Below are 21,365 nucleotides of genomic sequence, written 5' to 3' on the forward strand. Positions count from 1 at the left end.
TCTTGGTGTCAGTGCATCTCTAATACATACTGTATGTGCGACATATTTCTGTGTACATTTACATGTTTTACTCTGTGTATAATTTCTGTCTTTATGGTCGTCCTTTCTGTTATTGTCCAGATCCTGCCCGTGTGATCAACATGCCCCCAGTTATTTACGTCCCACGGAAGCTGCCCGGCATCATCCGCTGCCCTGTGGACGCCAACCCACCGGTGATGTCAGTGAAGTGGGAAAAAGATGGCTACCCTCTGCGAGTGGAGAAGGTGTGTGTTTACAGTGAGATGTTTCCTGTTTTAGTATCTAGCATCTATTGTTATTTGTTTTACTTTATTTACTTCTAACACTTGTTATCATAGGGCAACACAAAGGTTGAACAAATTATTTTGACGTGTGGGAGTGTGTTTTTGTGTGTTTCTTAAATCTCATCTTGTAGTACCCTGGTTGGAGTGTGATGCCAGACGGAAGCATTAGGGTCGCGGAGGCCACAGAAGACTCCCTGGGCACCTACACCTGTGTGCCTTACAACGCCCTGGGTACCATGGGCATGTCCCCCCCTGCTAGTCTGGTGCTAAAGGTACATTTCTGCTCTTTTCACTGTTGTCTTTAGTGTTTGAAGTCCATTTGATATAAGAAAGTGACTCAGTCAAACCAAGGGATCTAAACATACACTTAACTTCTGATGTTTTGACATAGTTGACAGTATTCAAATAGCACAATTTCTGGACTATTGAGCGCACCTGATTATAAGCTGCTAAACTTTTTTCCAAACGGTGCCTGTAACACGGCTGGTTACATGTTAACTTTTTCCTGCTTTGGCTCCCCGACCCCGATTTTCTGATTCTGTGTGTTTCTACAGGATCCCCCTTACTTTAACGTAAGGCCTGGGGGGGAGTACCGTCAGGAGGCTGGGCGAGAGCTTGTAATACCATGTGCTGCTTCTGGAGACCCTGATATTCCTACTATCACCTGGAGAAAGGTGCAGTACTTTGACAGTTTATTTTTTCTTTTTTTCTCTTTTTCAAATCATGATCCTGTCATTGTCCTGTGTTTCCACCAAGGTGGGGAAGCCGAGCAGGAGTAAGCACAACATCCTCCCCAGCGGCAGCTTACAGTTCGTCTCCCTCAGCAAGGAAGACCACGGAGAATGGGAGTGTGTCGCCACCAATGTGGTCACAAGCATCACTGCCAGCACGCGAATCCTCGTCATCGGTAAAAACAAAACAAAGAAATACAAACTCTGGAAAAACAGTTCTCCAAATATGAATATGTTCCAGTCTCATGAGAACAAGTTGGCAACATTTGGTCTAAACAGTTTCCTAAAGAGCAACCGCAGACACAGAACCTCTCATATCACTACAACTACTTTGTGGTTGTTTTTCTACAGATGAGACCTGGGCTTTGGTTGGGGTGGAGGAATGTTGTAGATTTTCTATTTTGGATAAAGATGCCCTTACAGTCGGACTGATTTGGAGGCTTTTGTAAAAAGAAAATGCCATGTCAGGGTCAGCTGTTTTCCCAGACTAGTGCTGTAATAAAACAGTGCTATGTGATCTTGTGCTATTTTAACACATTGTTTGGATTTTATATTTACCCCTGCCTGAAAAGTTTTATAGGAACGAGTACATATTTCTGGATTTAGGAAAGATGAAGAAAGTTGTAAAATAAATCTAGTGTTATTGTTTCCCATTAAAACCCTGGCATTTTTAACTTCGGTCTTAAAAGGTTTTATTTGCACCATATCTTTAACAGCCTGCTGCAGAACCACCAGTTACACAAATGACCTGTTCAGAGCGTAGAATATTAATTACCTCTAGGTCTAAATTAGGACCTTTCCACATATTTGAAGTACTTAGTATAAAAGTATTGTATCCTGTCTCTAAACCTTTGAACCCTGTCAGGCACCAGCCCACATGCTCCAGGAAATATCCACGTCCTGCCCGCTACAACTTCTGCTAACGTTTCCTGGGAACCAGGTTATGACGGTGGCTTTGAGCAGACGTTCTCTGTGTGGTACGGTCCAGTGTGAGTGCTCTTGGTTTTCTTATAAATGGACTGTTTCTCTTCATCGATATTATTCAAGACAACAACTTCAACCATGGCGCCGTGGCAAACTAACATGCCGCAAGAGATCATCAATCTGGCCGTAAAAAAAAAAATCGAATTTATGCGTTGTGTGGCTTTAACTTTCTCATATCCACATATGTATGTTACATTATTGTTGAACTTTTTCACATTGAGTTTTTTTTTTATTTCAGATCAAAGAGAACAGACTTCGGTCCTCATGACTGGCACTCAATGCCAGTTTCTGGTGCTCAGACCTGGTTGGTGGTGCCAGGACTGGAGCCTGGGACTGAGTACCAGTTCAGTGTGTTGGCCCAGAACAAACTGGGCACAGGTCCATTCAGTGAAGTAGTGACAGTCAACACTGCAGGTGAGACAAGTCAACCTATCAGGTTATGAGTCTACTCAGTGATTTGCATACTTCAAAAGTACTGTCCTCCAGTGTGGTTAAGGCTTATATTGATGCTTATTTTAGTTATAAAAAATATAAAAATACTATATGTTCTTGATTTTAATATCAGATCATACAGCTATTCGTGACAACTATAGGAATTTTGTTTAAAACATGAAGCCTGGAGACTATACTTGAAGTAGAGTACTACTGCAACCTGTGACTCCGGGGCCACATTCAGCTTTTAACCATTCAAGACTGACACATCAAATCGACCAATGTGTACAGCAGTACTTCTCAAATAGTGGGGCGGGCCCCCCAGGAGGGGCGTGAGGGGCTTCCAGTGGAATATGGCACGCTGGACATACATCTACTACTGCTGTAATGCTTGAATGATAACCAGCCTCCAGTCACTAGGTGGCAGCAACTCATACAGTGGTTCGTACAGATACAAATATAGATCAGGTGCTCAATAGTATTTACTTTGCAGGGATGTGGGTTTGGGGGTTTGGTGTGACTTGATCATAGTAAACTCACATAACAAACAGACTGTTTCTGTGAAACTGTACATATAACGATGTCCCAAACATTTCACTGATCCTGTGGAAACACACAGATCCATGTGTCCAACAGTGTTCTGGTACTGTTCTACTGCAGGCTCCCCTCTGGGTACCCCAGAACCACTGGTGCTTCTTACTCCACCACGGTGCCTCACCGCCAATCGCACCCAGCATGGTGTCCTCCTCACGTGGCTTCCGCCCGCTAACCACTCCTCACCCATCGATCGGTACATCATGGAGTTCCGCCTTGGGGAGAGATGGGAGGTTCTAGATGACTTGATCTCATCCACAGAGACTGAGATCATAGCCAAAGACCTTGTTCAGGTCAGTGTGCTGGAGAACGTCAGCTTTTATAAGTGGCAGAGAAACCGTATGCTAGTCACAAATGGTGAAAATGTGCTAAGAACGCATTAGTACTGTATGTAGTAAAATAATATTGTTCATTGTATTTGACGCCTCAGAAAAATAAGGTGCTTATTTAGGTGATTTGCATCTGTTCCTAACCTCTGGTCTGGGGACCGGTGCTGGTTCAAGGGTTATTTGGTACTGGTCCGCAGTACTAAATCTTTTCAAAAACAATCCAGTCATATCCACTTAGGTTTCTCATTCAGACTGCCATACTAGCAGAATAAAGTCTAAAAGAGCTTTTATTTTGAAAATGTAATGATCCTTCAACGATTCAAGGATCTGATTCGTCAACGCGTTGATAGGGTTTTTTTCGTCCTCCTGAAGATAAGAAATCTTTTTTACACAAGGTTGGGAAACCAATGCTTTAACCTCAGTTGAAATTCTTTACAAATCAGAGCACATATCTGTGTCCTGACTGCTTAAATACCAACCAGCCAACCTTGATACAGAAGGGTTCGAATGAGCAAACTCAGCTTTATTTTGCCAACAGTCAGCGTTCTCTAATCTTGTGTTTTGGCAGGAGGCCTGGTATGAGTTTCGAGTGATGGCTGTCATGGACGACCTGATCAGTGAGAGCAGCAACGTGGTCGGAGTTTCTAGTACAGGTCAGTGTTTTTCCAACCGAATAGTGATGTAGTAGGATCAAAAGATGTCACTGAAAAGATTTTGGTGTTCCACCGTTCGGTCAGATCCCTTCCCTCCTCCAGAGTTGCCTGACGAGGGCCTGGCCCGACCGGTGGTGGCAGGAGTTGTTGCGACCATATGTTTCCTGGCAGCGGCTGTCCTCTTTAGCACTCTGGCTGCCTGCTTTGTCAATAAACAACACCGACACAAACTCAAACGTAAACCAGGTCAGTTTAGCTGTTCATCTGTTTTTAAAAGAACACAGATGGAAAAAAGTGTTCCGTAGAAGAAAATCCTAATCTGAATGGGTTTTTTTTCTGTTTGTTTCAGATCCTCCCTTGTCTGTGACACACTTTAGGAAGAGCATTGAGTCACCGTAAGTAAAAGAGCTGTAGTTGTATTCTTTCACACCTTCACACAATTATAGCTAATTATGAATAGTCATAATGCACATTTATCTAAGCCTTTCACAAAATAAAGTCTAGAGATGTGTAAACAAGTGATCCAAATGTGCACTTTGAATCACACACTAATGAAACTTCATGGTTCTCGGCCTTAGTAGTAGTCTGATGTCAGTCCATCCCCTTACTGCATCAGAATCAATGTTAATTTAAAGGAAAACTCTTGTCCTTCATCTAACTTTTTTTGGGGAAGTTATCCTGAATGTGAAGGTTTGAAGATACCCCTCAAACCCACCCCCAACTCCCTCCCCTGCCAACTGCTGATTAGCGGTGGGGCGCTAGTTTTACTACTGTAAAATGTCAGATTTCAGGTATCAAAAAGATACCTGAAAGCTCCTCGTTATGGACGAAAACAAATGTATAGGCAGTAGGGTGTCGGTCCCACTGCCTCATGGGGGCTTGGGGAGTATACAGCAGCCTGAATGTCGTCCCTGTGCTACAGACCAATGCACTAACCAACATGCGCCACAGAGACGACAATAGACAATAGTGTATTAAAGTGGCCATGGAAATACAACAGCTCAATACGGCTTTTTATGTCCAATACCGATATCAATCCGATACCTTCTTTTCTCCTCCAACATGCTGCCATTGCTTTATTTTTTTAAATGATTGTGATATGTAAAATGATGTAGATGATCCCAAATCTATTGTCTGTCACATTTAAGCGAGAACATTTAAAGAAGAATCATTTGAAGTTTCATTAATATTAGTGATTACATGTTGCATGGATTTGTTTTTCCTAGATTGAAAGTTTTTGTCGTCCAGGCCTGACCTGTGTTCACACATATTACACTTTGATTTTTAACAACATACATGCACTTTCAGTACCTGATATTAATGTAGCATTCTGCTACTATTATTACAATGTGTTATTTCAGCCTAATGTGCCAAATATTGGCCATTAAAGCTGAAAATCGGGTGTGAGCTATAAACTGTACACTGTATGATATCTATCTATATATATATACACACACACACACATATATATACTGTATAATTACACACAGTACACACACATATATCCTACATGTTGCCTTACGTGTCGGTCACATTAGGTACAAATCATTTACTGTCAGGTCAGTTGAAGGCCTACCATGATGCATCACAGCCACGTGTGGCCTACATCTGCATGCTGTCTGGGCCGGAATTATGTTGAAGATCATGTACAGTAGCGCCTGAATAAACAGCAGACTGTGCAGAGTTCACAACAGCCCAGTCAGCATTTAAACACATTTGCCAAGAGCAGCCAGACTGCAGTGTGTGTGTGTGTGTGTGTGTATTGATTTTTGATTTATGTGTAAACCTCAAACAGTGTCTGCTTTGTGCATGACTATTAGAGTTTCTTTCTGTGCCATTTTGTTTTTGTGGTTTAGCTGCACATTTACTGTATCTTCTTCATGTGTGTGTATGTCTCTTTCAAACCTGCTGTGTACACTGCATTTTTAGTATCAATGGATGAGTTGGTTTTTTTATTTTTTATTATTGTAAAAACAAAATTCATTTTCAGAGTACATGCTAGTAAGAGAAGCCCAATTTGTCTAATTTGTAGTAAAGCTAAAGATGGAAAAAAAATTATTGAATTGACTACAAAAAAACGGATAAATCAGGCCCCTGTGGTTTGTCTCCCATCGCAGGCCTCCTCTGACCCCATTGCCTGGGGTAGAGCCCTGCTGGGACGAGCCTGCCAGGAGCAGTTTCTTGCCTCCACCTGCCAGCCCCCTGTGAGTGCCTGCCTGCACCAAAAAGACAGTGCTGCAGAGCTGTGCTGCACTGCAAGGCTCTGCACTGCATTGCATTGCCCTGCACTCTGCCGCAATACACTGGCTTGGCTGCATGGTTTAATGCATCGCTGTTAAGGTTAAAGAAACAGGATAAAGTGATGGTGAAAAGATCTTGTAGTGAAGTCTACGACTGGTCCAGATGCATGCATCCACTGTCACTCAAAACCCAAAACGGAGAAAGAAAAAACACGAGGGCTGCATGTAACAGTACATCCCTGTATATCTGCCCACGTTATAATGTACTGTATGCACAGACCATGAATAAAAATGGATAACGTGGTATAGTTGCAAAGTAAGCCCCAGAAGTAGCACCACTAACTCTAAAGTAAAAACCTCATTTCTAGAAAAGTTCAACACATGAAAGTGTAGCCTTCAGCTTTACTTGTAGGTGATTGGTGAGGATAACAATGTTAGGGATCAAATGTAAGCAACTGAATGTATTACTTAAAGTTTTTGATAGCAGCCACGCACTCAAGAAATGTTAGTCTTTGAGTAATAGGATGGTGCTGAGGTAGAATAATTTAAAGAAATATTATAGTCATAGTTAATGTTATTATTTAAGTTATTAATTATAAATTATTTTAAAAATTAAGATAATCAAAATATCATGGTCTTTACATATATAATATCCATGAATGTTTTTTTTTACCAAATAAGCCCTTGTGCTGAATGTTGTATTAGATTAGATTTTTATTCTTTCAACATTTCTCCTACTGTAAGTTGATTTTCTTGGGCTTCCTTCAAAGATTACAGTATGCAACCATACAGCTCCTTCCATTTTTATATTCATGGTATACAGTGAGTCCATTCTGCTGCTCCTGGTGTGGACAAACGATTTCTAGTAAGGTGGAATCTATTCCCTTTGGTTTCATATCTGATCAAAAATATGTAGTGACCAATGCTGAGCTGTTCAGTCGATCTTGTCCTCCCTCATATGTTGCTCTTCTTGTCCTGTCTTGTCCATTGTTATGGCTTGGTTTATTTGCTTCCGTCTCATCTGTAAGCTGCTCCTTATTGTCATCCTCTTTGTTTTCATATCAACCCTTTTAGAATCCACTGACATCTTACGTTCACACCAAGTCAAATTTCAGGTTTTTTGGTTGTATCACGGAATGACACATTATCAACGGCCTAGTTAGTCAGCTACGAACTGCACAAATTGTTCAGCCCATTGGTCTTTGCCAATATATTAGCATTACATAAGACATCAACTTTTGACAAACATCTAAAGATCCCCAGTAACAAACATTGGCTCTGAAACACTGGTGACTGTGACAGCTGAACAGGTTAAAAGACAGAACTGCTGCACAAGAAAAACACACTAGTTCACCTCACTGGGTGGTGGGAGCAACCAAAAGGGGCTGATCAGCTGACCTAAATTATCATGCGTTGAACCAGCTGCAGATATGACAGAGTTGGCTGTTTAACACAGCAACAATCCAGTCAGGTTGAAATAGAAACATAAATGACCCTAAAATAAAAAAAGCTGCTGCTTCAACTGGTAAGAACTCAGGCCTCATTTAGCTCCTCTGACGTAAAGAGAAATATAAAAACTATTTTCTACCTGATGCTATTTCCATGTACAATAACTCACCATTATGTGATTAAAACATTAATCTTTTGGTCTGTTTTTTTCAAGCAAACTTTGGTCGGTATTAGAATAAATAGTTCACAGTTTAGTTATAGTTCAGTTTCATTATTGACATGATAATAATGAAAATGGGGATTCGGTCTGAGCTGTGGCCTACAGATTTTCAATGGGCAAAAGTTTGGTATTCCACTCCAAAAAGCCACTAGGAATGTGCAGGATAATTATCTGCTTAGGAAAAAAGCTATTTTGTGTCAAAACCTCGTAGAACAACAATTCAAACCTGAAGTTTCCCCTCAGTCTGAACCTCTTAGTAACAGCAAAAGGACTTTTCACTTTATTCTCAAAGCTCAGCTTTGTCTGCTTTTTCTTTCAGGTTATCTTCGGGGAAGATAAGTCCAGAGAGCTCTCCTCCATCACGACCCCGCTCTCTTTCCTCAGAAGGGTCCCAGGGTCCAGGCCTGTACGTCAGGAAACTGCCAAGCCCTCAGAGTGAAAAAGACAAAGAGCTTTCTTTTTACAAGAAAACCAAGCGCGCCATAACCAGCAAGAAATACAGTGTTTCCAAGCATGAGGCAGAAGTCACTACACCTATAGAGCTAATAAGCCGAGGCCCAGATGGCCGATTTGTAGTTGAGAGCAGTCCGCCACCTCGACGCATCCAAGGCTTCCCTTTTGCTGAAGAGTCAGATATGTACCCTGAGTTCAGACAGTCTGATGAGGAGAATGATTTTGACCCCGGGCCTCTTCCACCCATCATGCCCACCCTTCGGCCCCAGCTGTCTCCAACATCATCCAGCCTTGAGTCAACGCAGCCCCCCACCTACAGCCCCCGCCTGCACAGGGCCATGGAAGGCATGGGCTTTGCTGAGGGCAGTGCTCTTCACGCCTCAGGTCAGGCACCGGCTTCCCGATACCGGGGCTTTCCCCACGGTCCATTCTATGGGTATCTCGGCAGCCGCACTGAATCAGGGATTCCTCCACCGTTCTATATGCCTGACATCAGCCCACGTAGCTCCGCTCTGTCCTCACCACCGGGCACTGCTGAGGGTCCCTTTGGGTACCCTTCCATCCCTGAGGAGAGTGGAGAATTGGAGCATCATCAGTACACTGCCTCTGGCCACTCGCTGTCACACAGTCCTCCGTCACACTCACTAGAAAGCTGGCAGCCACATGAGCTACCTTTCCTAGGTCTGGAGGGTCCAAGGTTCATTTTTCCTCCTCATCATACTTTACATCATCCCCAGGACCTCTCTGACCCTCCCCTCTACCCTTCTCAACATTTCCCTCCCAGTCGCCTGCACCTTCCTTCTCTACAGGATCCAACAAGCCCTGGCCTCCTGCAGTTGGAGGTTCCTGTGGCTCCCCCAGGCAGAGACAGGCCCCAGGGGCCTCCGGTTAGGCGTTTAGCTATGCAACAGGCCCAGAGTCTCGGCCAGCTCAGACACACATCCCACGGTGTGGGTGTACCAGTGTTGCCTTACCCAGACCCGGCACCCTGCACAGGAAGCCCAAGCACAGCCCCCAGTAGTAGTCCCCAGTCCTGGCTCAGCCCGAGAGCAGGGCGCCGGGCAGACCCCAGCCTACCCCCACTAGTCCTCCAGCCCTCTCGCTTGTCCCCCCTCTCTCAGAGCCCCCTTAGCACCCAGCCAGGTTCTCCAGACATTTTAGTAAGGCCCCCGCCACGTCCCAGTATCCTCCGCACCTCTCGATCTCTAGAGATGCCTGAGATCACTCGGCAACACTCTGCTACTGTAAGTTTCTCCAGGAGGTCGTCTCTGAGCACCTCTCCCACCCTGAGCCAGCAAGGTGCTGCTGCTGCTGCTCATTCAAGTCCCAGTTACCATGCCCAAATGTCATATGCCTCCACTGCAGCCAGTTACCCCTCACAGTCCCCCTCTCCCCCTCCTGAGTGCAGGGATGTATTTGGGCAGAGGCCAAGCCAGAGAAGGACAGAGGAGGAGATGCTACCCTCAGAGCCCTCCCAGCTCCAGATATCAGCCTCAGGGTAGGTGGTCTGGTTGTCCAGAGGAAAAGATCACGTATAATATTGGTTTTTAAAAACTAAAAATCTTTTTTAGAAGTGTGGTTGTATGAGGAAGTATTTTTGAGGAGCTCTTCCACGATTGCATTTACCACATTTATACAATGTTTGGACTCAACAGATGACATTGTCTCCTGTCTATTAGACAGACCCACATACCCAAAACCTCACAAATCACCCCTGACACTTGCCACCCCCCTTCAATCAACCAAGCCTGCACCTTATCTTCACCTACTTTGTGCACTACATTACTTTCAGCGAATAACCCTTAGTTCCTAAACTCACCTGAACGTCCTCTACTCCTTTCAACTTATCTTTCCTTTTGACCCACTGTCTTTGATGCAAATGGATCCTGTCTTGATCCTGTTGACCTTCGTTCCTCTTTGTTCCAAAGCAAAACCTCTGCCTCTCCAGGTTTTCTTCCATCTGCTCCCTACTCACATCACAGTTTACAATGTCATCTGCAAACGTCATGGTCCATCTGGTCTCTTCAGAGCTGATCTCATCCATACTATGAACCCATCTGTCACTCTGACTACACAGTTTCTGAACCACTCTTACATACTTCTCTGTCACTCCTGTCTTTCTCATACAGTACCACAGGTACTTGGCCTATCTTCAGTAACTTCCCCATACCTTCAGTCATGGCTAATCAGACTGTAACAACTACAACTCTGTACATCAATATCCAGTGGACACTCACAGGGTCGTTACTTCCCTGATTTGACCTTTATCTAAATGCCATTCCCAGACTTTGGACGGACACTGGAAAGATACAGAATGGGTGCACCCTCATACAACCACACTTAATGATCCATTTAATGGTTTTTCAAGCACAGCTCAACTTGAACTTTTTGTTTATACTGTAATTGGCATCAATGCAACATTTAAATAACAGCTACAGCTATACTGAAGCTAAATATTGGCTCTTTATCTGCAATGTTTGGGATGTTTAAATAGAAGTTCTATTTTTAACATAGCTATTTGCTTTTTTTTTTGCTTCTGTGTGGGTTTATTATAGTCACATTTGTTTTGCTTTTTACTGTTTCACAGCTTACATTATGTAGACAACACTTTTGTTCACATTCTGTTTAAGGTAAAAGATAAAAAATATTGCGTGGAACTGTCATATAGATACTGTAGAGCATTTCCATACAGATGTGTCAAACTTGAGTATGCACAACTGGACCACAGAGGTATTTCCAGCAGATGCAGTATTAATGATAAGACAGCTTTAGTCTAGCTCATTTATGTAGATTTGAAATGTGTTTTGTAAAAAGGGCAGTAAATATTAGAAGAGAGATTGTCATTCTTTCAGCTTTTAGTTCTTTACATCATGAGGGTCATTAACAACTGGACTTAAAGTTCATATTAAGTGTCTCATCCAAGAGGCTTCTTTGTTTGGTTTAAAGGAGGAGCTGCCATCCAAGTAACACAAAAATAGATCTAGCATTGCACTGTGTCAAGGCACAGGTAACTGGAACTGAGCAGCCAGCTAAATGACTGCCATTGTAACACACATACTTGGGCTTCGCACTTAGTACCAGAGCACCAACTAAAAAACGCCCTCTTAGTTGATCAGTAGAATACTTTATTCAGTTATAACTAAAGAACATTGATTTGAACTACATTCATTGAGACATACTCCAGACTGACAGTAGGTTCTGTACTTTTCGTTCTGTACTGCACAGTGGCTTAAACCAGGAGTCAGAGACTTGATCCTGCAATGTTATTGGCATTTAAAGGGAACATAGCTTTATGGCTGCTACTGCTTTTTTAGCGGGTAAGGGTCTTACTTGATTTGTTTTTGATTGATCTCAGCTATCTGGGCAGCGTTGTTGTGACCCGGTCCCCTACGCCACAATAGGTAAGGGTCGGACCCCTGTCTGAGAGGGGAGGGGTCAGTAGGGGAGGGCTCAAATCACTCTCTCCTTTAAAGGGGAATTGCTTTGGATTGTGCCTCTGTGCTGGATTCAAGTGAAGAGCTAGCTGATGGAAATAAAGAATACAGGTGACGTTTGGTAAACTCCTCGACTGTAGAAACAATGAATCTAGCCGATCACTTCTAAAATATGGTTGCAAAAAAGAAGCACAGATACAACACTGGTTTTGAGCAGAAGTTGACACAGAAGTCCATCTTTCTGAAGAAAGAGCCATGGAGTACAGGCACAGTGAGTGAGGAAGAGAGAAAAATATGAACGTATACTCCCAAAATTGAGGGACACAGAGAAGAACATTAGCATGTATGTACTGTAGATGGTGTTACTCAGGTTAGTAGGCTGATTGGTAGGTAGGTGACTAGTTGAGTGGTTAAGGAAATACTGTGATAATAACTGATGTTGAAAAACCCCGTCCTACATATCCTGATACGATATCCAATACGTTTGTAATGTGTAAATCAATACAAAAAAAAACTCCATTATAAACTCCTCTGTTATGCTCTACTGTAAGTATTATGTACGTAATAGGTAAAAAGGAAGGCAGATAGTAGTAAAGTCTCAAATATAAGTATTAGAAACCTGTTCTAATCTTCCAAAACCAGTGGAGTACTTTTGCTGTTTTTTCTGCATTAGCAACCATGTGGCTATTTCCATTTTGATATGCAGTCATTGGTACACAAAGATGCAGTAAGGTGCAGTAAGCCTGCTACACTTTGGATGACACTACAGTTACTAGGCATGTGAGCCAGCAGTAGTGCGTTTTAGACAATGAAGAGGCATCTGTTTTAGATCCCTTATTTTCCTAATTTAGACATGTTTCCATCCACCAAAAATACAAAAAGAAAATTTTTAAAAAACAAAGAAAATGCTTGAATCAATAGAGGTCGCACACGTATGATAGACTGGAGTATTCCCCTTTAAAGTTTTGTTCCATGTGCAAAACGCCATGCATGCATTTTCTAAACCTCTTTCTTCGACCAAATGAATAACAACAGTTCTCCGACTAAATTCTCTGTTACATCTGTCGTCCTGAGTGCATTCGTTCTTTTCTGTCATGTGACTGTTTTTAATGGCCATTTCCTCTTTATGTCATCTCCTCCCGTCAGCATGGTGAAGCCTCTGTACGCAGTGTTCATGTTTATGACATTGTGCTGTACAGTGTTTTTGTCTATAGAGATTTGTACCTGTGCTGTAAGGCGCGTCTGTAATACTGACTATAGTTTTCTCGTTCCTTCATTCTTGTTTAGGATAATTTCAGCTCTGTCTAAAACTGCTCCTCTGTTAACTCCTCTCAATCTTTCTTTCCACAGTGACAAGTGATGGGAGCGTCTCTAAAGCTTTGAGTTCAGAGTCAGAGTAGAGGGACTTTCTTTCATAGACTTACACCGTACTTCATTTGTAGTGCAATTTAAAACAAAGTCCTTTCATTTGTTTACATATATTTGGACAACTTACTTTCACAACTGGTACAATTCATGTTAAAATACATTTACAGCAAAGAATATAATAGAGCAGGGGTGTCCAACTCATTATGGTTCACTATATCATTTTACAAAAAAACATTCTGAAACATAAGTGTTCATGTATTTTATTAAGTTCGTGAAGCGGGCCGGATTGAACACCCTAGTGGGCCGGTGTTGGCCCATGGGCCATATGTTTGACACCCATGTATTAGGCCATTTGCAAACAAGCGTTTCTTTTTGGCAGGCCAGACATCAAGACATGGTCTTTAATATAAGGATTGATTAAGAACAAACAAACCCCCTTTCTAAAAGTCAACAGATCCTGTGTCTAGAGTAGACAGTCACGTGTTCATCAGGTCGTTGTTTGACTGTGACCCGTTTTCTTCTTCACAAGCAACAGGACTGAGCTGGACAGTTGGATTATTGCTGAACATTGTATGTTATGCTGTGTCTCTGCTCTTCTCAGGGAACCTCTAGGTGCGTCTAGTGATCCTGCTGAGTCTGAGAGTTTACCAGCACTACTTCAACAATGTATAACTAAAGCCAAGGGTCTGGCTGCCAACAACAATAACAACACAGCTCCGGCGCACAGAACAGGTTTGTCACTGTGTTATTGAGGAGGGAGGACAGAGTTTTATGGAACTACTTTGATGACCTGCTGAAGCATGTACTACTTGTGAAATTACACAGTAAACAAATATTTTCCAAAATATTTAATGTAAATTCATTGAAATTTAAATGAATCCTAACACGTGGGCTAAAGGGACGCAAAGTGTTTATCCAATTCCTCAACTGTCCAACCATTTATTGTTGATAATACACATTTGATACAACTAGTAGTTTTGGATAAACAAATCCTAGTGGATAAAAAGTATTTATAATACTCAGTCAAACATGTCTAATACTACCAACATGCTGGATTGGAACTCCCTGGAACATCCTTGGTGGGGATGTCCACGATTCATTTTTTGCCAATATCGACCAATCACTTTTTCTAATTCTGATATGAATCAATATTTATATACAATACTAAATATATAAAATTATGCTAATATTACCGATAATAACTGATAACTACCATCGGACATCCCTAATCCTTGGATGATCTCCTTAAACTTTAGTTTGTCGTTTAAGTTTGTTTGTTGAAGAAGCTCGTGAGTATCTGCAGCTGCTACAGTATGTTACTGCTGAGCTTCTCACTGTCTCCCTTTCAGGTGCGCACCCATCTCAGACCCAGCAGCTATCACAGACACCCAAAGAGGGGACGGACCTGGAATTCCACAGAAAAAGGAAACGGCAGTGCAAAAAGAACCCCTATTTCTATTTGGCCTCCCTCCTGCACCGCAGGAAGTCTGCCGAGGACCAGACAGGTATTCTGGCCAGCGCAGACTCAGAGAGCTCAAATTACGGCACTCTACGCTGACCCGTGTGGCCAACTAGCCCCTCCCCCGACTACTTCCTTAGCTGTTTCCATTTGCTGTACATTTCCTGTAATCTCTTAAAGTTCATTGGTGTTTAGGAATGGCAGCAGATAATCTTAATCTGAATTCTTTGAAGTAGAAAAAAAAAGTCTGATTACAAGTAGACAAGGAATGGTTTCTTTTTGAAAAAACAAAAGAAAAACTGTCTACACTGCAGTTTTTTTTCTCTCTTTTACACTTGAAAAAGCTTGGAAAAATAATTGATGTACATACATAGTAATAACCAAGTGTGAGTGACGTATGTGGGGACAAGGTTTCATAACTAGGGGTGTGTTCACATCTTTAGGTTTTTCAGTGAAACAGCACACTGTTAAGCCTGGTGCATCTTTACAGAAAGGGGTTGCGATCTACCTTTCCTAACAACGAAATAGTGTCAGTATTTAAAACACAGGGTTCTCAACCGCAAAAATATACCTCAGAGTAAAACGCAGAATTGCTGTAATTCTTGTGGTATACTGTACGTACTTGACCTGTTTTGAATATGAATCGTGTAGATAAAAGGGTTTATATCTGACACACACACACACGCACACACACATACATACACGCATTGTGCTTATACAAACAGCTAATATGACGACTATTACGGTATCTCTCTCTCATCTTGTGTGGATATTCATTTATGATACAGTGCCAACGATTAGCGACACAGTCTGACCTTCTTCAGTGGCTCAGTGTGTGTTTTTGCCTGTTGTTGCTGTTCTGACATGTACAAGTCCAGAGTGCAACAAGTGTGGAGGACACTTCAGCCCAGCCCTGTGCTCTCTTAGAGAGGATGAAATCATGTCAATTTGACCAAACAATTTGGTTTAAAAGGTTGTTGGTGCAAGTCCGCTATCTGTATATCTGGGGTGTATACAGTACAACTTCTATTTCTAAATTGCCATTTCTTTAGCTCTGCATTTATACCACAATTAGTTAGACAATTAGCCACGACAGTTTACCAAAACCTCTTGTGGTCATGTCATTGCCTAAACACTTGAATTAAAACCCAGACATTTGTTTGACAGACATCTATTCCACCAACTCTAAAAGAAAAAATACACATAGGGTTTGTTTTTTTTGTCATAATTTGGTTTAATTTTTTTTTTCTTTTTTTTTTTTGCATTTTAGTAAACGGCTTACATTTTAGTAAGGTTTTCCATTTTAACGCTCTGGCTGCTTTATCTATTTAGGCTCTTCAAAGACTTTACACAGGGCTTAGAAAACCAAATAAGTTGTATTAAAAAGCTAACTGACATATTCTAGCATACAGTACACACAGGTTTATATTTCTTTTCTGACAAAGAGTCCCCTGTGTTCTTAAACACTTGACTCTTCGAACAACAATCTGGGAGTCATACCACTAGGACTTGGGAATATTTTGAAGGTAACTGTTGCAAACACTCCACTACATGGCACGCCTTGCTGTGCCTTTTTTGGGGGTTGGGGGGGGGGTTGGGCGAGTGCTTGTTTTGTAACATTTGCTGCCTTTTTATTTACCTTTTCATAAGTCTCCCTGTGTATTACTTTATAATTATGTGTCTGTATTTTGTTTTCCATGGCCAGATGGATACAGCACATACATTTAAGATACAAATACAGCATAAAACTGGAATCAAATGAAGGTCTTTAAAAAAAAGGTGCTACATTTCTTTTTAATGGTCATAGTGTTTTTTCAGCACCTCGGTATTTGAGTGATTACGTTTAGCCACGGTTACTTATGAGGCTGCAATGTTAGCAGCAGCTCATGAAGTTGCTATTCAGCTTCTGCTGTCGTGTCTGTAAGGTGGAGAATCCTAGTCAAAGTCAAACCTCTTCTTTTTGTGAATTTTCTACTTCGACACCTCTGCTACTAGGGATGGTGATGTGAACTACTGCTCTGGACATAAATAAAGCCACGACTTTTCCCAGTTTGAGTGCTGCTCACCCAAATGTGGGTTATACTATGGTGCGGTGTACTTCTTCACTGTTTGTCACTAAGTCGCTATCTCTACCTACACAACACTGGCAGCGCATGTTGTGTTGATTTTGTAAAAGGACAGGAGGATTTTGAGGAAATTCACACAGCAAAGGCCGGCTGTTAGCAGGTGTGGCTTTGTTTCTATGATTTATGGTAACAAGCAAACGTCTGGATTCATTTTAGCATAACCATCTTCTCCCAAAGGCCAAATTATTACTGTATCAAAGCAATCTTTCTCCATAGTTTACCTTCAACTGTCTGCTGGTTTAGCAGGCAATGTATGACAGAATGTATCCATGTTTCCTCAAACAAAATAAGAGGTAGAATACTGTATTTGAGAAGTTATTACCTAAGCCACTAGACTTGATTAGTGGTGTGTTCATCTGCGGCACTGCTGCCCACGTTTCATATATTATCTTCATATTTTTATTTTGCAAGTCATTCTTATACGATGGAAACAAGTGTTTGAAAGTAGAGAATACACTGGGCAGGTGGCCACAGTAAAACACAAAAAGTCAACTGGAACTAAACCTTGTAGGAGAAAAAAGAGGGAAGTATTCTCATAAAAAAAAAAATTAAAAAAAAGTCTTTTAACAATCATTTATGTGACAGCTGTAAAGATTTGTCTGAGGTAAACAGTGCCCCCGGTGCTTAGTACTGTAATACCAAGCCAGAAAGAGCTTTATTCTGGCCTTCCTCAATTGCTGGCAGAGATGTATAAGTCATGGGCGCCATTTTTTATTTTGTGGTCAACAATTGCTTTGCTTAAAGCTTAGATTTTTTTTTTGTACAAAAGTTACAAGATTAGATTTATAATAAACAACAAGTGCCCTAAGATAATGGAACAGGGTGTTCAAGCTGAGTTTATTGAAGTCTATAAATAGAGGGGAGGGGAGATGAGGGGCTAGACATAAGCAGCGTTCACTGAAATGCTTCCCACGCGGTTTATATGTTGCAGTTTATTCAAGAGCTGAAAAATCAACCAATCAGATTTTGCCGTACAAGTGTTCCAGTGAATCTGCCTTATGTGGTAATTGTATCATATTTTATTGGTATATTCATATCAGTTCATATACCACTGCAAACTCTGCTAACTTTTCTGCTAACCTGTTAGCCTCCTCCAGCACCACATGCTAAAGTATGTATGTATGTGCAGATACTGATCATGTTTTAAATTATTTTATTTTTATATATTTATTTTTTGTTTGGCAAATGGAAATTACATTTAACTGTAGGTGATTTTAAAATGTCCATAACTGGCTACATAGTGAGCTACAAATCCATATGGAGGAGCCTGTCTATCGCCCTCTGTTGTCTAACTACTGTATCAAACATGGGTACCTGCCTCTGCTCTGTTTGTTCAACAACAAGACAGAAGGAAATTCTCCTTTTATTTAATGTGACTTCTTCAGTTGTACATCACCTGCTGGCTAAGATCTCTGAGTTCTGAGTGTTTTCATTAGTTGTATTATTATATTATATTTTTATTTTCACATACTTACCGATAATGAATGTATATTTGGCTGTTTGGCTCAAAAAAAAAAAAAAGAATGTTCCACTGTCCCAGTATGTTACCCTGATAACCAAGTGTTAGTGCAGCTCTGCAAGTATTCCACCCAGAGTTTATATGAGCTGCACACTGTGGGAGTTCAGCCAAGGGCAACTGGACGGTACCATAGTTGGCTGACACCCACTTAAGGCTTTGTACGTCCAGCTTTGGGTCCACCTCCATTTCCATTGCTCCACCCGATAAAGGAATTGAACAAATAACAGAAACTTCCTCCATACTATCTCCATACTAGGTCTGCAGTAGTGGCCTTGACCATGCAGTAAAATGTCAGTAGATGGCTGCATGCTTGTTAATAAGATGAGAACATAAAAACGTGCTTGAGCCTGCCTCTGACCATCTTAAGCAGAGGACGCTCTACGTAGAGCTCCCCTAAACCCTCCTTTGACACCAGAGTAAATAGAAAACAGCAATGCAACTTGTTTTGCTGAGAGCAGACAAGTTCAAATGTCACCATAAGCAGACCAAAAGAACAAACCTAACAAAGTAGCATGGATTTCACAGAAGGTGAAATATTCACTCTCTAGTAATAGTGTTGCTCAGTGGCTGCCTTTGTGCCTACCTTAGACAAGCATTACTTCATATGGCCGCTCGCCTACTTTGACGCACTGAATTACATTCTTACAGAAATGTAGGAAAAAGGTTCTAGAGAAAGGCTATTTGTGTATCTGTGTGTGTTTGGTTGGGACGTAGGTTTAGCTGAAATCTTTGAAGATCCATTGATGTTCTTTGCTATTCATGCGGCAGGTGGAATGTGGTTCGTGCCAAATGTCCTGCAACTTTGAGGCACTGTTGTTGGAAGTTAATGTTGTTGTTTTTTTTTGCTGTCAAGCGTACACTGTGTATAAAGGAAGGGTGATTCATCTTATCCTCCACTGTCATTCTCTAAACACTGAGGTTGATACAGTTATTGGTACTTCCTCAGTGGAAATGCACAGTTTGTGATACTGTGCTGCAGTAAAAACATGCTTTATTTTGGTTATGTACCGTATACAGTGTGTCATATCAGTGGACAAATAATCAAAATTATATTTTAAAAAAGTATAAAAAAAGTGTAGAATTGTCTGGAGAAAATCCCTTGATGAGTGAAAGGCTTTACATTGACATGTGTGTATAAATATGAAGGTGCTTCAGTTGAACAGCCTGTAGGTCAGTGGTGTACAGTGGGTTGTTGCCATCAAACTTTGACCCTCTGCTTGGCGTTTGTTTTGTAGAAATTGCTCTGATATTTTGTACATTGTGTGAAAACTAACTTGGGATTGTAAAGAAAAACGCTTTAAAAGCAGATTGGTTTGCCTCTGAACATGTCCGACACCTGTTCTATCTCTGTTTTGTTCTCTTTTCTTATCAGTTTAGCAGCGCTCCAGAACATATCAGGTGATAATCTTATCCGTACAAAATCACGATATATATTATAAAGATCACAAACATGCAGTGGAGGAACATTAGTCTCTGTTATTTTCCTAAGAAGAACAAAAGCATGACAAAGCATAGTTCCCTGAAACATTTTCGACCTGGTGCTATGTTAAACCTTGTGGTGCTGTGTAGAGTAGAGTAGCAGAGTCTAAAAGATTGACACGTTTCCTTATTCAGCCCAGTGTGTGTGCGTGTGTGTGTGCAGCGTTTAACACAACTTTAAACGTAGGTCTGGACACATTACTGGACACTCTTGATCATAACAGTTACTACAATGTGTGATGACAGTGGTAGTAGACAATACTGGTGAAATAGTTGTGTAACCTCAAACTAGTGCAGACATGTGACGTTTCGATAAACTCCAGGTGATTTATTTTCTACTGTGTGTGTTAGTCAGTGCTTCCAAGGTACCCTCTCCTGAGTATTAATATACGGTATATACAGTTACAGTATATAATGGTATTTATCATATTAACCCAGCTGAAGAAACAGGAAAACCACTTTTAGATGAGCACACACAAGCACCACACACAAACAAAGGGAATCTGCGGTTGGGGTTTTTGTATTAACCAGAGCTTCCCAAAGTGTGGGTCCGTCTGCAAACAACTTTACTTAATGAAACACATGTTCATTGTATGAATAGATTTTAATCAAATACGAGAATGTGTTGAATTTACTTTTCAGATCTGACATAAGTAATGACATGAATAGCTTGTTAAATGGTCATTCAAACTGATACAGCAAAAAAAAGATTATATTGAGAAACTACTTCTTAACCATAATCAGATTCAAGAATCTCCAGCTGAAATCCTCTGCTGTAACATCTGTGGAATGGAAAATGTGTCTTTCATCTGACAAGGAAACTTACCCTGACATACACTAAAACTGGTCAGAACAAACTTCTCTGATGTGAAAGATAAGTTTGGTCCATCAAATCTTAACATACGTGGCCTACACATTTTAATACAGACTTTTATGGCAGAAAACAATACCCTAGAACAAACCTATCAGCCTCAACATGGTACCAAAGGGTTTTGGCTGCTATAAGCTGATGTTTTTGAACTTTGTGGAAACCAGGTTAAAAAAAATTACACAAGGATAACAGATGAAAAATGAGAAGGACATTTGTAGCAAATGCTGTGCCTCTATCTATGGCAAAACATCCCTGACTCACATTTATTTTGGTCCATCGAATGTCCCCCTTCTGGACACCCTGAGTCCAATCTGTGTCAAATTAAAAATGACCATGTCCCCCTTCTGGACACCCTGAGTCCAGCGTCTGTGTGGAGTTTTGTGTTTGTCTTGTGTGTGCATGGCTTTTCTTCAGGGATTAAGATTATTTTCCACACTCTAAGAATATCCAGATTGGCCACTAGGTAAAACTGACACTAAATTAACCATAGGTTTCCAGGGTGAACCTGGAAATGGAGAGATGCTGGATGTTTGAAAAGAAAACTGGTCTCCCACTGGCTAAGATTGAATAATGTGGCCCACAATTTGGACCTCGGACTCTGGCCTCTAGGTACGAGCAATGGACGCACACATAGCTAAATTAATTATTTGACTCACATGAAGAAATCAGTTGTGTGGCCCACGTTTTATATTAGATTTTTCTTTTTTTCTTTTTTGGTTGAA

The 21,365-nt window shown here is 41.2% G+C and overlaps 1 protein-coding gene across 4 annotated transcripts in view; it reads left to right on the forward strand.

The window, feature by feature from the left end:
* Window positions 1–16,525, forward strand: part of igsf9ba (immunoglobulin superfamily, member 9Ba) — a 41,233-nt gene extending 24,708 nt beyond the window's left edge. Inside the window, exons 8-21 of one of the 4 annotated variants that reach the window (XM_017032102.2) lie at window positions 121–263; window positions 434–574; window positions 857–976; window positions 1,059–1,209; window positions 1,899–2,022; window positions 2,256–2,431; window positions 3,110–3,336; window positions 3,941–4,025; window positions 4,110–4,271; window positions 4,375–4,420; window positions 6,143–6,229; window positions 8,254–9,885; window positions 11,743–11,788; window positions 13,791–13,912. In XM_017032102.2, the coding sequence (XP_016887591.1) occupies window positions 121–263; window positions 434–574; window positions 857–976; window positions 1,059–1,209; window positions 1,899–2,022; window positions 2,256–2,431; window positions 3,110–3,336; window positions 3,941–4,025; window positions 4,110–4,271; window positions 4,375–4,420; window positions 6,143–6,229; window positions 8,254–9,885; window positions 11,743–11,788 (3,140 nt within the window). In that variant the 3' untranslated portion in view covers window positions 13,791–13,912. Of the gene's footprint in view, window positions 1–120; window positions 264–433; window positions 575–856; window positions 977–1,058; window positions 1,210–1,898; window positions 2,023–2,255; window positions 2,432–3,109; window positions 3,337–3,940; window positions 4,026–4,109; window positions 4,272–4,374; window positions 4,421–6,142; window positions 6,230–8,253; window positions 9,886–11,742; window positions 11,789–13,790; window positions 13,922–14,538 lie in introns of those variants that run through there. The other 3 variants (XM_017032100.2, XM_017032101.2, XM_008309495.3) reach the window with 3 other exon arrangements.
* Window positions 16,526–21,365: the final 4,840 nt, after the last annotated feature.

This window comes from Cynoglossus semilaevis, chromosome 4 (assembly GCF_000523025.1).
Source record: "Cynoglossus semilaevis isolate Cse_v1.0 chromosome 4, Cse_v1.0, whole genome shotgun sequence".
In the NCBI taxonomy this organism is placed as follows: Eukaryota; Metazoa; Chordata; class Actinopteri; order Pleuronectiformes; family Cynoglossidae; genus Cynoglossus; species Cynoglossus semilaevis.